Genomic DNA, 14,274 nt, shown 5'->3' on the forward strand with positions numbered 1-14,274 from the left:
CATAGACGTAAGTTTGTTATGTGCATAGCCGTGCTTACGTATGAAAATTTGAAACATCGGCTTAGGACATAATATTTTTGAGAAATTCCTAGAATAACTATTTTTAAGTTTTTGTCATAAAAATAGTCTCTAAGGGAGAAAATGACCAAAATAAGTTTTATTAAAGAGTAAAAATATATTTATATCCTAGGGTTAACTAATCTAGACTTAGGGTTTAGAGTTAAGAGGTGGAGTTTTAAGGATAGAGTTTCAAATTTTAAAAAATAAGTATTAAAATTTTCAAAATAAAAATGGACTATTTTGATCATTTTTCCTTGAGGGATATTTTTGTGACAAAAACTTAAAAATAGCTATATGAGAAAATTGCCCTAATACTTTTATATAAAACTTAAAGGGCATATTTCAAATTTTTTATATAATACACTGGTGAAAATTCTTTTTGAAAAAAGTGATAACTTGAACCTAGATAACAACTTAAGGTTCTTAAAACTTCTTTGATATATTAATTAATTGCAATTATATCTACATTATTTTAAATATTTTATTTTATTTTTATTTAATTTCCGTCAATTTTTTTTTTTATTATAAAATATTCACTGTAATAAAAATATAATATTCCCAAGCCCAAAAAATATTGATATCATTGTGATAATATTTTAGTCTATTATTATTTATCTTAAAATTTGCAAAGGAAACCATTTTTTTGTTGAGTAAACCTTATCATATAATTTTAGAATAAACATTATTTAGACTATAATAAATTTATATGTTACAAATTTTATTTCACAAATGAAACATAAAATAATTCTAATTTTATAAAAATATATCTTACGAAATAATTATATCTTAATATTTTACTGTAAAATATTATATAAATAATATTTTTTTTAGTTTGGGCTATGGCATAAAAAATCCTTCTGACGGCTCTGGTTATGTGTGTTACACAAGTTCATATTCTGGCCTGAATCATTTTTTCTTTTATTCTCTTCCATCGTTTTCTCAAACTACATCGTCTGCCTCAAGCCTCCTCATCCTTATTAGTTACCCCCCTTAACTTCTAATTTGTCAACAACATATACCCCTACAAAACAAATTGTCAACAAAAGGTTATTTATTTGACATATTTACGGTTATCATGGGACAGTATAGCATGACCACCAATTTAGACAACATAATAGTTGATACACAGACAAAATAATATAAAATTTGGAAGGAACTGTCGTCCCGTCTCTGTCAGAGATTCTCAGTGGCATCAAAAAAACATATCACATGTACGTAAAATGACACCGCATGTTTATTCCAAATCCTGCCGAAAATAATTATTTATTTGATGGCTAAACTTATGTTATCTCAGTAAATTAACCCTTCACCACATATATGTATATACAGATATAGATCATGCATTTCTTATAATGGAAAACGATAGGATTTCAACATGTTTACCAAAAAAAAAAAAATGATAGGAAAAACTTAAAATTTTTAAAAGCCTATAATTATTCTACACTTTTCAGTAACCAAATAAGTAAGTCAGCTATTGTACGACCTTTTACCCTATTTCAAGGAAACCAAAAAAAAAAACAAAGTATACGACCCGTGCATAATTATTGGTATACAACTATGTGGCTAGTATATACCGATACCGGATGTGGAACAATAGAAAACAGTTGCATTACTAATAATGTCGAGAAAAACATTACAAACGGAGCATACTGAACTGGAGCAAACGTAAACATTGAATCACAAAGCAAGCAGAAAACGTTTTAAAACAATAATAATCCAAAAGGGACATCGTTAATTAGTTCACGAAAGCGCATCTCTTTCTGATCTCACCCTTGTTCCCGGTAAGGATTTCGACGAACCCTAGTTTGACCATTGAGTGAGCGAAATCTTTGTTGAATGAAGATCCAGCAGTAGCAACTTGTGTGTAAATGTAACTTTTGGTCTCAGGGTCATCAAGAAGTGTTCTGTCAGATTTGAACAAACCTTTCCTCTGAGCCACCATGTTGAAGTAGTGGGAATCAAACTTCTTGACACTGCGTGGGTCCATCACTATCGTCCTGTTATCAGCTGGGTTGCACCTTCTCTTCAATGCCCTAACGTATCTAGGGTTCATCGACGAGTCAGAATCGGCTTTGCCGGTGAAGTTGTAGATACCTTGGTGGATGACACTGCAATGGGAGATTCCAATTGTGTGAGCTCCTGAGCAAGAAACTATTTTCATTCAGTTTGGTAACATAAAGTTGTCAAGTCTTTTTAGATAGCATCCAAGGTGTTTATAAACTTAACTGAATATTTTTTTATTCTTTCACCATTCAAAAACAGTCACACGTTATGTAAAAAGGGTTTTGATGAATAAATTTAACATTCAAATTTTATTTTAATAAACTTACCTGAGAGAACAACAAGGTCTTTAGTGTTAAGACCCTTGTCAAAGAATTTCTTTTTCAATGCAGCTATTCCGGCGAGTGGGGATGGTAAATTAACTTCAGATTTTCTTGTGATGCGTCCATCCCTCCGGCCCAATGGAACCGGCCACCAGGGTCCGTTGATCTACAAAAAAGCATAGAAAATAAGTTTTAGTACGTTATGTAATGAGAAGGACCGGTCCATTATGAATTGTTACCACTATGACGGCGTCTCTAGCGACTAAAGAGAGAACATCAGCGCAAGAAACAACACCAGGACACTTCCTCTCGAGCGCTGACTTGACAGCATCTACCACTTCGTAGCCTCTCACGGACAAGTTGGGGGCAGCGTATCTTTCCGTCTCATTATATGGATATTTCAGAAGAATGGAACCATCACATCCCTATTTGCATGGATCATAACAAGAGTTAGAAGTGTTTCATATATATAATCCAGAATGTGTCTCAAAGAAGCAAACTTACTCTAACGAAACAATCATGAAAATGCATCCTAAGAAGTGCTGCGGCAAGACTTGGCTCGTGAGAAACATATTGAACTGTGACACGTCGGACAATGGCTTCTGCGTCTGGACACCTGTATTTGTAGTAGTTAAGGTAAAGACCCTTAGGATGGGCAACTGAAACTCCAAGAACGCCAAGAAGAATCACAAGGACAAGAAGGTTCTTAATTGCCATTGTTCTCTCTCGTGTCGTTAGCTTTGAGGAGTATTAGTCAAGAAATATGAGAAGAAGTTTTGTAGATGAAGAAGGATACAATCACATGGTTTTTATAGATAAACAAAAGACGTTGAAAAGTTACATGTAGAGAAACGTTAACTCGAATTTAAGAAAAGTTACATGCAGTAACATTGCACATTTTCAATGTTACATGCAGTAATAGTGCACATCTTCAATGTTACATGCAGTAACATTGCACATCTTCACACTTGATGATTGTATTTTTCTCAGAGAATTAATATATCTGATAAGGCGGGTGTGGATCACACGATTCCCTTATTACTCCGTCATATAGAGTTCAGGTAATGGCACGGATAGGACAGTAACAGTCAGTCACAAGATAAACTAACGACCAAGTCCACACTATTAAATTTAAAGTCAATTGTTTTGCCATTATAATAGAAATGTACCTTTGGTTTAAAAGGGAGGAATGAATTATTGAGTGAATATGACATGTTAAATTACAAAAAATATTTATAAAATGGTCCACAGTTTTGCAAAAGTGCGTGTAACTTTCAGTTTAACTACTTACGAAAGTGTCCCATATCTTTCGATATTTACAAAAAACTGCACAAGAGTTTTTGATACTGATAAAACTACGCTTGGTCCTTTTTTTTTTTTGTCAACAACTACGCTTGTCTATTTGAGAAGATGCCAACGTTTGACTGACTTCGAGAAAAAAACTGGCGTAATAATTAGACGAAAAGCCCTCCTTGAGCAGGTAAAGCTTTTATTTATTTTAAGGCCATCGTCTGTTTATTTATAATTTAATTCTATATTGAAGTTGTGTGAAGTTCTAGTTTGCTCTCCAATTCTCCTTATAATACAATGTTTCGAAATTGATTCTCTTGTGACAAAGAAAGATAGGTTCAAGATGTAAGCGACAATAATTTAGGACAAAACATAAACGCCAAAATAAGAATATACGTGGTAAAGTTGGAATACATGTACAACTATGGTGTTATGTTCTATTATCATATGATATATTCGCATATAAAATCGATATCGTTACCAAATCCCTTAATTAATCTTATATACTATTACCTTAAATATAATTATAATAAAAATATCGATATTAATCGTGGAATGCTCTCTTGCCCGTTACTAGTTTGTTCGTTGTACTATTAGGGATAAGGTCGAGTACTGTAATTTTGCCATAAAGAAAGATCAGTGGTATCGAAACGGTTCATTAGTGAAACATCTGGATGTATTAACTGATAACAACAAACTATATATTCAAATTTCCATTTGTCAAAAAAAATTATATATTCAAATTCACGATTACATTGGTCTTATTTTGGTCAATAGTCTAAAACTTTGTCTATAATCTCAATAATATATAAACTTTTTGTTGTTGTTGATTATGACAGTATAAGGCTCAATACAATCAATTAAGTTTGACTCTGAGTTTACATGTTACTTACAACTTACTATAGCTCCATTTACGGACCAAACATTCACCTTCTTTACATATAGCTCATCTAATCCTTATTTTATCACTATAAATAGATATAGTTAGTAGATTGTTTGAACTTCGGCGTTTTAAAATATACTCAGTGAAAAATATATTAAATTTGTTCACGAATTAAAATTTTGAAATAAGAAAAAGGAGTAATATATTCAGATTTCCTAAACAAGACCAAAGTGTTATTAAAACACATCACCGTATGCCATTTTAATACAATTTATTTATATTATATAATAAATAGATAAGTACTGTGTCAAATTTTAATTAAAAATATATAGAAAAAAAAGCAAACCCCCCAAAAAATCATGTAAACACACGAAATAGTAGTAGTTTTTTTTGGTTTTGTCAAACATATTAGTAGTACTTAATAGTACAGACAATTTTTCAAAAATATATATTCGAATAATTTCTAAGAACTTATATGAAAATTGGAGCTAAATATAAAATCTACTCAATAGTAAGTGCAAAGGTATTTTATATTGAGACCTTTTATAGTTATATTTATGCATTTGAAACTTTCAAATTTATTGTGGATGGCGCTGAATCCGCTGATTATGAGTCCGAAAATAAAAATAAAGGACAACTCATAAGAGCACATGTTAGTTAGCTTAGATGGACCCAGGCACACTAACAAACATGCAAAATGTTCTATATAAGCTATTTTTAAGGTCTCAGTAGACCACAGAGTGAACATATTCCTCCAAAAGAAACAGTCTCAGAAAACAACAAATATAAAGATGAGGTGCTTGACAACTGTTGCTCTTTCACTCTCTCTGTTTCTTGTGGGACTGGTCGGACCAATCCAAGCTCAATTGCAAATGAACTTCTACGCCAATACTTGTCCTAACGCCGAGAAGATCGTTCAAGATTTTGTTTCAAACCACATTTCTAATGCTCCTTCTCTTGCCGCTGCTCTCTTGAGAATGCATTTCCACGATTGTTTTGTTCGGGTAAACTAATTTTTCATCTGTTTCAAAAAAAAAAAAAAACTAATTTTTCATCTTTTTTATAGAACATTCTAAATGGCTACTGAATTAATGACGGATATATATAGGGTTGTGATGGCTCAGTGCTTATAAATTCGACGTCAGGAAACACGGAGAAAGACGCAGCTCCTAACTTAACGGTTAGAGGATTTGGCTTCATTGAGGCAATCAAAGCTGTGCTTGAAGCTCAATGTCCTGGAATAGTCTCTTGCGCTGATATTATCGCTCTAGCATCTCGAGACGCCATCGTTTTCACCGTAAGCATTATATATTCACATACCATTATTGTAAATTACAAATTTTAGTATCTGTCTTCATAAATTTTGGTACGTTGTAGGGAGGACCAAACTGGAGTGTTCCGACCGGAAGAAGAGATGGGAGGATATCGAACGCATCAGAGGCATTAGCCAACATTCCTCCTCCGACCAGTAACTTCACCAATCTTCAGACACTCTTTGCAAACCAAGGACTTGATCTTAAAGACCTTGTCTTACTCTCCGGTATGGCCAAAACCCACATATATATCACATGCTGCTAAAAATATAGCAAATCTACTCTATTAATTTAGAGTCCTATTTTTTATCTACCATAGAAGGTTGTTTTTAAAATTTGGACTTTTTCATTTTTAGTACCAGACTTAATATATTACGAGATGCACAAGTTTGTTACACATTATATATTTACACGCTACTTACATAATGAGACTGGATCACTTAAAGTAAACCAAAACCTTATTTACCATAACCATCGGAAATTAATCTAACAAAACCGATACATTATTAACTATTAGAATAACAATACACTAACTCTGATTTGACTCCATGTCACCACAAATGATCGATCATCTTTGCTTATATTCCAATCTACATATACAAGACCATGTTATTATAGAAGAGTAATGCAATAACACTTATTTACGATTAGAAAAAAAAACATGGTATTTTCTGCTTATTCTCTGATCAATACCTGCGTACATAAAGAAATCAAAGTGTTTCATATTTGGTTCAGCTTGACCCATACAAACATTACCACCATTTTATAGTTATTAATATGAAAATAAGTCGCATATAAGCTTCAGTCATATATATTTATAATTCAAAACATAATTGACATTACATATGTTTTCTTTTTTTTATATATCTATTTAATCCATGTATTATAAAGGGATACTGGAGTTTATATCTATATTGTAATACCAATTATTTTAATTTCTATTAATTATCAAAATCTAATCAAATATAATAGAATATTCTAACCTCATTAACAACATATAAATCTAATCTTAACTAACGTACTATGCAAACAAGATAACTTCTAACAACTTAATTCCTTTTTATCTTCAAAATTTTCTTTTTGATCAAAGTACATTCTTTGTTTTAACCAATGGGCTAATTCCATAGACAATAAGTATAGCTATTTTGCAAATAAATTCTTCCCAAACGAGTATCTATTATTCTTATATGGTCAAAAGTTTTCAAAGTTTGAATATATCAAAATTTACATAAATGTCTATCTCTTCCAAATTGTGTTTCACAAAACAATTTTTTTTGTCAATAAATAACAAACTAAAATACAAACGTTATATACACGTCCAAAATAAAAGTAAATTATTAAAAAAGAAGTTATACAAAAATAAAAAATATAATCTCATCCAAATAATTATTACGAAAACTAGTACAAATATTATCCGCGCACTGGATTTAGTAATGTTTTAAATGCAAATATTTTCTCATGTTAAAATAAATGTAAATTATAAACGCAATTTCTTCTTGATTTTCTCTCCATGTTTTCGATTTCATTTATTTATAATGTCTTATAGTATTATAACTTTAGTAAAACATTTTGACGTACGTTTTTTCACGATAAAACATTACGTTTCAAGATTTTTATTAGAAAATGTGTGGTGTTTGTAACAGGGGCTCACACTATTGGTGTATCTCATTGCTCGTCTTTCACAAACCGTCTCTACAATTTCACGGGTCGTGGAGACAAAGATCCTGCCTTAGACAGCGAATACGCAGCAAATCTCAAGTCTAGGAAATGTCCTAGCCTCAAGGATAACACGACTATCGTGGAGATGGATCCAGGGAGCCGTAAGACGTTTGATCTAAGTTATTACCAGCTCCTTCTCAAGCGTAGAGGTCTGTTTCAATCAGACTCTGCTCTCACCACCAACCCCACAACGCTCTCAAATATAAACCAGATCTTGAAGGGTTCGGTGGAAGGTTTCTTCTTTGAGTTTGCCAAGTCGATGGAGAAAATGGGTCGGATAAATGTCAAGACTGGGTCAGCAGGAGTGGTTAGAAAGCAATGTTCCGTTGCAAATAGTTAAAGGGGTAATAATTTTGAGTATGTGGGAGTTTGGGGGTATTTGTGAAAAATAATAAGAATGATGATGCGTGTTACAAAAAAAAAAGACTTGGTCAATAAAGAGATGTTCTTGTCTTGTAGGAATCATGACATTTTAGTTGTGTTGGTTCGAGTACATTGCCAATTCATTTATCAAAGCCTTCAGAAAAAAAAAACTTTATTAAATTCTCATGAAAAGGTTTCATCAACTGACATAACAAGTGAACAGAGAAAAAGAAGAAAAACTCGCCCCCATCACAGTCTCTTTGACCTTCTTCTTGTAAGACGAATGACCGAAACAATAGCTATCCCTGCAAATCCAATTGCCACTGATGATACTATCCTCTTCACTGTAAAGACTGACTCCGTTATCTCCATTAGATCTTTCATCTGCAAATTCCATGAAATTATGAAATAAACCAAATCCAAGAACGCTTTAGTTCAGAGATTGTCAACAACAAACCGATATAGGTTGCTTCCAGTTCTTCTTAATTCCATCAATATGCGAGCTGCCAACAACTGCCACAACTGAACTGCGCTCACTTGCAACACTCAGTAAAGCATATGACATGTACCTGAAATTTTCATTTATATTGCCACCACCAATCATCATCAACCTTCTCTATATTTGCCAGTACCAACATTACTATTTCAGTTTATATAGAGAGGGATTGAGGAACACTAACTGGTCAGGCTCATGCACAAATGTATCCATGACATGGATAATCCTTGCTCATTTGTGTGGTTGTATCCAACGAGTCCATTTCTTCCAGTTCCTTCATCCAAATTTATCATAGAAAAAGACATCAACAATTAAGAAATACTTGGATATGATGAAGGAACAAAAATTAAAATACATGTGTAAAAAAGGAACAAAAATTATAAAGTAAGACTAACCTTTCCGTCCACTTGAGCGCTCGGCAAAAAGAAAGCTACAAACAGCGGGAAGTATATACACTTTACCTTGAGCCATAGAGGCATCTTTGCCCATGTTCTTTTAAACGTGATCTGCTCAGAAAAAAAAAGTGAAATCTAATGAATATAAACTAGAACCATGCTAGAGACAATGCAGCAACTCCATGTTGTAAGATGCATTACATATATTAAAAAGAATACATTGAAACTGTGGACTAACATATAACCTCTTGATGACGATCGCCGAGAACCACCTTGCCGCCATATTTAAGGGCCTCTTCATATGCCACACGAAACTCATCACCATAAACATCCACATCCTTAATGGAAATCTAAAAGAGGGACAGGGAAAAAATAAAAATAAAAAATAAAAAAATAAAAGAGGGACATGATGTAAATTATTGGTTCAGAAAGTTATAAAGTTCCGTAAAAAATATCTTGATGAAGGAAACCTGCCTTTGCAAGAATCAACTCAATAAATATTTCAAACATGTTCTCTCTCTGCTTCCAATTTTTTATCATGTCTGACATGGTTGGAGTTGGAGTCTAGAGAAACAAAATATATGTCAGAATAATGAAAAGGGTTAGAAGAGAGTCGTGTATCAGTAAATGAATCTCTGATATATCATCAACAACAAATAGGCATGGACAGCAACAAAACCTATCATCGCAATTTGTGAAAAACGAACCTTCACAGTCTGAGATTGGAGAGCAGACATTCGACGACAACACAACTCCAGGAATACAACCTATTAATCATCAGTCACGTGGTTAGACCAAAAGATATCAAACTTAAGTTCTCAGGGAACATATGTAACGAGAGACGAACCTCTGGTTTCAATATACTGATTATTGTTTGAACTTGTCTACAGGATTCCTGTAACAAAATAATTGCAACGATTATCCAACTATGAATGATTGAATGCTAGTCTATCAAAGTCTAATCAAACAACAAAGAGCTAACTAAGCTTGAAGGTCAGCAAGACTTCTAACCCATCCAAAAAAAACTCCGAAACTGTATCTTTTGTTAACTTAGAAATTTACAAGAAATATCATATATATATGTATTCAATTTTTGTTAGGACAGCTTTACTAAAGAGAATTAATGTAACGTAATATAATATGGATGTTACCTAGAGGATGTACGGAACTTCGAACCCTAAAGTCTAAGAAATCTATTATGATTATATATTCGATTTTCATTGGGAGGATCTGCTTTGCTAAAGAGAATTAATGAAACATAACATAGTATGGATGTTACCCCAATGTACTGAACGGACCTTAGAGCCCATAACCTTCTAATCATTTGTTTTTTAAAAGAATACCTTTGATGCATGATCAGTCCCGATGAGATACACATCGCAAGATCCATTATTCCCTATGGACTCGCACGTTAAGATCACAAGGCTTTTCGTCAGATCCTCGGGGAGGTCCACTCTCCTCGTCTCCGGTGAACACTCGCCAACATCCGCTCCATTTCCGTCGCTAACCACGGAATCGGAGACTTTGTTTCCTTCTTCCTCCTCCACAGCCTTGTCGAGCAGGTCCGCCTTCTCCACATTCACTATGCTGTCGCTTAACGACATAACGCCTGTAGGCTTGGAGTCTTCCATGTGAACGAAGTCCTCGCCAGAGTGAACCTCCGACGGAGATTGCATTGGCTCCATCGACAACGAGAAGGTGATGATGACAGATTTGTAATTTGGAGGATAGGGAATGAGATCAAGCAGTGGTTACTTATTTCATCGAAACAAAGGCAAATGGTTTATAAAATGGAGAGAAAATCGTATGGGCTGTTGCTAATTAGTAGGCTAACGGTTACTATTATAACTCTGTTTTAATTCTTTTTCATTTTACCTTAAATTAAAACTTAATTAACGTTATGTTCCGATCATGCTAAACCAGACTCTCACATTTAAATTTTGTTATTGTGACTTTCCTTTATTCTACGTACACTGCTATCAAAATGTTGGATTCTTATCTTGTGATACAAGTAAACTATCATTCTTTAAATGTATACGTAAGAAAGAATAATTTAGCCACCCTTTAGTTAACTGAACTTTCGATTTTTTTTTTTAATTTGCCAACGTGTGTTCACTGATTCATTCTTTTCGTGCCATTCAAATCCTCTTCTCTCCCGTTCTCGTACATCTATTATATGTTTTGACCATTAGCCAGAAAAATATTATATTACCATCATACTTATTTTATTGTTGCATGTTCATAGATTCTCAATTCAAATACATACATTTCATAAAGGATGTTACGGCCGGTGAATATATCAAAAATAGTTAACCGCAAATCTCAAAAAACAGGAGGGTATACTAGTATATTATAGTATACGGAAAATAAAAACTATTTTGCAACGATATAGGTTACATTTGGATAGCAATGAAAAACAGGAGGGTATATTAGTATATTAGTTACGTTGCGACTAGGGTTGCATATAGATGAATTCATCCTCTTTGCATTCTCGAATCGAAATTTCCATTACTTTTCCTTCGGTCGAATTATGTAAAATATCACAGCACTGTCTTCTCGGAGCCTTCAACTACCACATCCAAACAAAGATGAGTAAAATTTTAAATGAATAAAAATGTAAGATTTTTACTTGCAATGGAGAACCTCTTAAAGTATTCTCAAGCATGTATCTTCTTCTTTTAACATTTTCAAAGCGTTTATCCTGAATTTAATATGTGATATTTCTAGGGAAACTTTAGTGATTGACATTTGAACAAGTACTCACTATAATTTAGCTATGATTTTCACAGATGACCAACATTTCACTTTTCATCCTATATATTATCGATATTCAAACACAAAATTTTAATTAGGCAAGTTTACTTACTTGTCTGATATCGGAATCGAATCTTGTCGAGAACACTCTAATCTCTTCAATTTTGCGGGGCGATGAAATGGGATCATACGTGCAATTCTCGTAAGCTTGCTTATACACACTTTTGATAGTTCCATCACCGGGATCAGAGGAAACATATTCCATGAAGAAAGTGACAGGTCTAGCTTTTACAGGGATCAGGATTAAACTCTCTTGTGTTGAATGTGTACACACTTGCCAACCCGCCGAAATTTTGCCATGGTCGGAACGTTTATTGTGTTCGCAAAACATCACGTACAAACATATGCCTACTCTCAATCTAACATTGAAACATCAAATTAATTTGATTTAATACATTTTCTAACGTTAAGATTGGCAAAATGATATTATAATTAACCTGAACAGTATATCCCCAGGAGACAGAGATGGTCCAAGAGTACCGACGGTCGTAGCAAACGGAGAGGATCAAGTTTTACGGCGGAGAAGAGGTGTTGGACGGCTGAGAAAGTGGTTGAGTTTGGGAAAAGTGGATCAAGGTGGGACATGTGATGTAGAGACACCAATGGTCTCGTTGAATGTGACGTCAATATTCCCAATGCATTTCCATTCAGATCAAACTGCATAAATAAATAAATAAATAAAACAAGTACCTTTAATCAGTTTTTTTTTAATTCGACCCAAAAAGAACCTTTAATCAGTTTTTGAACAAAAACTAAGAGAAATTCAGTATGATATTTTTTTTTAGTTTATTTTCGTAGAAATAACTCTCAATGAAAAAATGATCAAAATAAATTTTATTAAAGGGTAAAAATGTATTTTTATCTTAGGGTTAACTAATCTAGACTTATGATTTAGAGTTAAAAGGTAAAGTTTTGGAGATAAAGTTTCAAATTTTAAAAAATTTAAAATAAAAAATAAAAAAATTCAAAATTAAAAAGACTATTTTGATCAATTTTTTCATTGAGAGTTATTTTTGACAAAAGTAAAAAAAAAAACTATCGGAGAAAATAGCCAAAAAAATTGATAACTATATATAAAAAGTTGAAATTTTGTAAAACCTGATGGAAGCCAGGTTCGTGAGACAAACCAACTCCAAGCTCAAGCACACAAGCATGAATCCTAGAGTCTCCTCCGTACAAATATGGATACCGTTCGATGCAAGAATCGAAATTTTTAGCTAAAACGTTAGCCAACGAACTGCTTAAAGCGATTCCTCCACCGCCAAACGCCATGTCGTTTCCAAACACCCTGTTCGACTCATAAATCTCTGAGGCAGCTCCTATGTAATACCAAGATCTGTGGTCGTATTTAGAGAGTGTTCTTGCTAGGTTTTCCGGGATGAATATCGTGTCGTCGTCTCCAAACACGTACCATCTTACTTCATGTGCAGAGGTATTAAACATCCTTACGGTTTCTAAAACGCACCGCGCGATTCTTATCGCGCGTCTGTCGCCGCCTGCGCAAGTGTATCTGCATAATCAATTATTTAATTGGTCGATTCAATTTAGCTATACTCTATTTAGAAAGGAAAACTAAAAGAATAAAACCGAAATATTAATTATTATTTATTATTATATGATTTTGACTAATAGAATGTCAGCTTAAATTTGTTGGAAGTAATGAATTTTTTAGAAGTTATATACTATTAGGGTATAAACTTTAAACTCATTTGTAAAGAGTTTTTAAAATGTAAGAAATGAGTTTAAAGTTCCTAAATAAATTTGAAACATGGGGTAATTAATAGCACAGATTACACCTACTTTAAAATAATGATGATATAAATAGTTTGCATAGTTACCTAAACCGTGACGTATCTTCAGAAACACAAATCGGAGGGAGAAGATGAGAATCTGTGTTGTTCTCCAAAGCCGAGAGAGGTTGGTCAACAAATACACACCCTCTCATTCTTTGAGGATCCCACCAAAGCTTAACATAATCTCTACGTGCAGGCCACGAGTTCAAGCTCGATCCGATCCCAAAGACAATGTGATCGATCTCTGTAAGGCTCTGAGGTTGATCTTGAGAAGATGAGAAGATGAGAAGTAGGAATTAATAGTGTCTTTAGACTGAAGCATTGATACGGAGAGGGAGGCAAGAAGGTAGACAAAGGAAAATAAAACAGAAAGTAGTATGAAAATTCATTAAGCCTTAGTTCATTTGGAGTTGGTTTCAAAAACAATATCAATCATCAAGCAAGCAACATGTTTCAAGAAGAGTTTTCAAAGCTCGAAGCTTACAAGCTTTTTCAAAAGATGCTTAAGCTACTTGATATATTTAGCTAGGATGTCAAATCGAGTTCTAGACATGTGTTCTTTACAAGGTTTCTCCCTATGCGTGAATGCAATCTAAATGCTTCTAGACTCAATTCTACAGATGCAAATGATGCAACTAAATGCTTCTTTTTGTGATTTTTGAAAATTTTCATTTTTTTTTATTTTTTTGATAGGTATGCACAATGGAATGCATGAGACTCAATGACAAGTAGACAAAACAAAACACAATATGAGATAGTAGACTCTCCCCCAAACTTACTTCACACAGTCTCTTGTGTGAGAGTAAACTTGAAAGAGAGATCAA

The 14,274-nt window shown here is 33.4% G+C and overlaps 3 protein-coding genes and 1 pseudogene across 3 annotated transcripts; 1 reads left to right on the forward strand and 3 right to left on the reverse strand.

The window, feature by feature from the left end:
* Positions 1–1,646: 1,646 nt before the first annotated feature.
* Positions 1,647–3,170, reverse strand: LOC106292770 (peroxidase 2-like). The gene is made up of 4 exons (XM_013728424.1): positions 2,889–3,170; positions 2,624–2,809; positions 2,391–2,550; positions 1,647–2,199 (listed from the first exon to the last, which is right to left on the reverse strand). Exons 1-4 carry the CDS (start codon positions 3,099–3,101, stop codon positions 1,796–1,798), a joined length of 963 nt encoding a protein of 320 aa, XP_013583878.1. The 5' UTR covers positions 3,102–3,170; the 3' UTR covers positions 1,647–1,795.
* Positions 3,171–5,240: 2,070 nt separating this feature from the next.
* LOC106292601 (peroxidase 3) lies at positions 5,241–8,082 on the forward strand. The gene is made up of 4 exons (XM_013728218.1): positions 5,241–5,561; positions 5,666–5,854; positions 5,935–6,097; positions 7,514–8,082. The coding sequence occupies exons 1-4, from the start codon at positions 5,349–5,351 to the stop codon at positions 7,927–7,929; spliced, it is 981 nt and encodes a 326-aa protein (XP_013583672.1). The 5' UTR covers positions 5,241–5,348; the 3' UTR covers positions 7,930–8,082.
* Positions 8,083–8,191: 109 nt separating this feature from the next.
* On the reverse strand, positions 8,192–10,582 carry LOC106294026 (traB domain-containing protein). Its single transcript, XM_013729644.1, is given in 10 exon segments — positions 8,192–8,336; positions 8,410–8,521; positions 8,633–8,665; positions 8,667–8,722; positions 8,844–8,954; positions 9,089–9,193; positions 9,318–9,407; positions 9,551–9,610; positions 9,691–9,738; positions 10,187–10,582. Coding segments are annotated over 10 exon segments (1,092 nt in total). The 5' UTR covers positions 10,529–10,582; the 3' UTR covers positions 8,192–8,201.
* A 1,109-nt stretch (positions 10,583–11,691) lies between these two features.
* On the reverse strand, positions 11,692–13,805 carry LOC106344239 (annotated as a pseudogene).
* Positions 13,806–14,274: the final 469 nt, after the last annotated feature.

The sequence above is a fragment of the Brassica oleracea genome, chromosome C5 (assembly GCF_000695525.1).
Source record: "Brassica oleracea var. oleracea cultivar TO1000 chromosome C5, BOL, whole genome shotgun sequence".
Taxonomy (NCBI): Eukaryota; Viridiplantae; Streptophyta; class Magnoliopsida; order Brassicales; family Brassicaceae; genus Brassica; species Brassica oleracea.

Bases quoted from the DNA above. Each gene is read 5' to 3' on its own strand.
- LOC106292601 (XM_013728218.1), top strand. From the start codon at position 5,349: ATGAGGTGCTTGACAACTGTTGCTCTTTCACTCTCTCTGTTTCTTGTG. The intron at 5,562-5,665 runs GTAAACTAATTT...GGATATATATAG, and splicing joins TCCACGATTGTTTTGTTCGG to GGTTGTGATGGCTCAGTGCT. The intron at 5,855-5,934 runs GTAAGCATTATA...GGTACGTTGTAG, and splicing joins GAGACGCCATCGTTTTCACC to GGAGGACCAAACTGGAGTGT.
- LOC106292770 (XM_013728424.1), bottom strand. From the start codon at position 3,101: ATGGCAATTAAGAACCTTCTTGTCCTTGTGATTCTTCTTGGCGTTCTT. The intron at 2,810-2,888 runs GTAAGTTTGCTT...CCATGCAAATAG, and splicing joins TTCATGATTGTTTCGTTAGA to GGATGTGATGGTTCCATTCT. The intron at 2,200-2,390 runs GTAAGTTTATTA...TTTCTTGCTCAG, and splicing joins AGACCTTGTTGTTCTCTCAG to GAGCTCACACAATTGGAATC.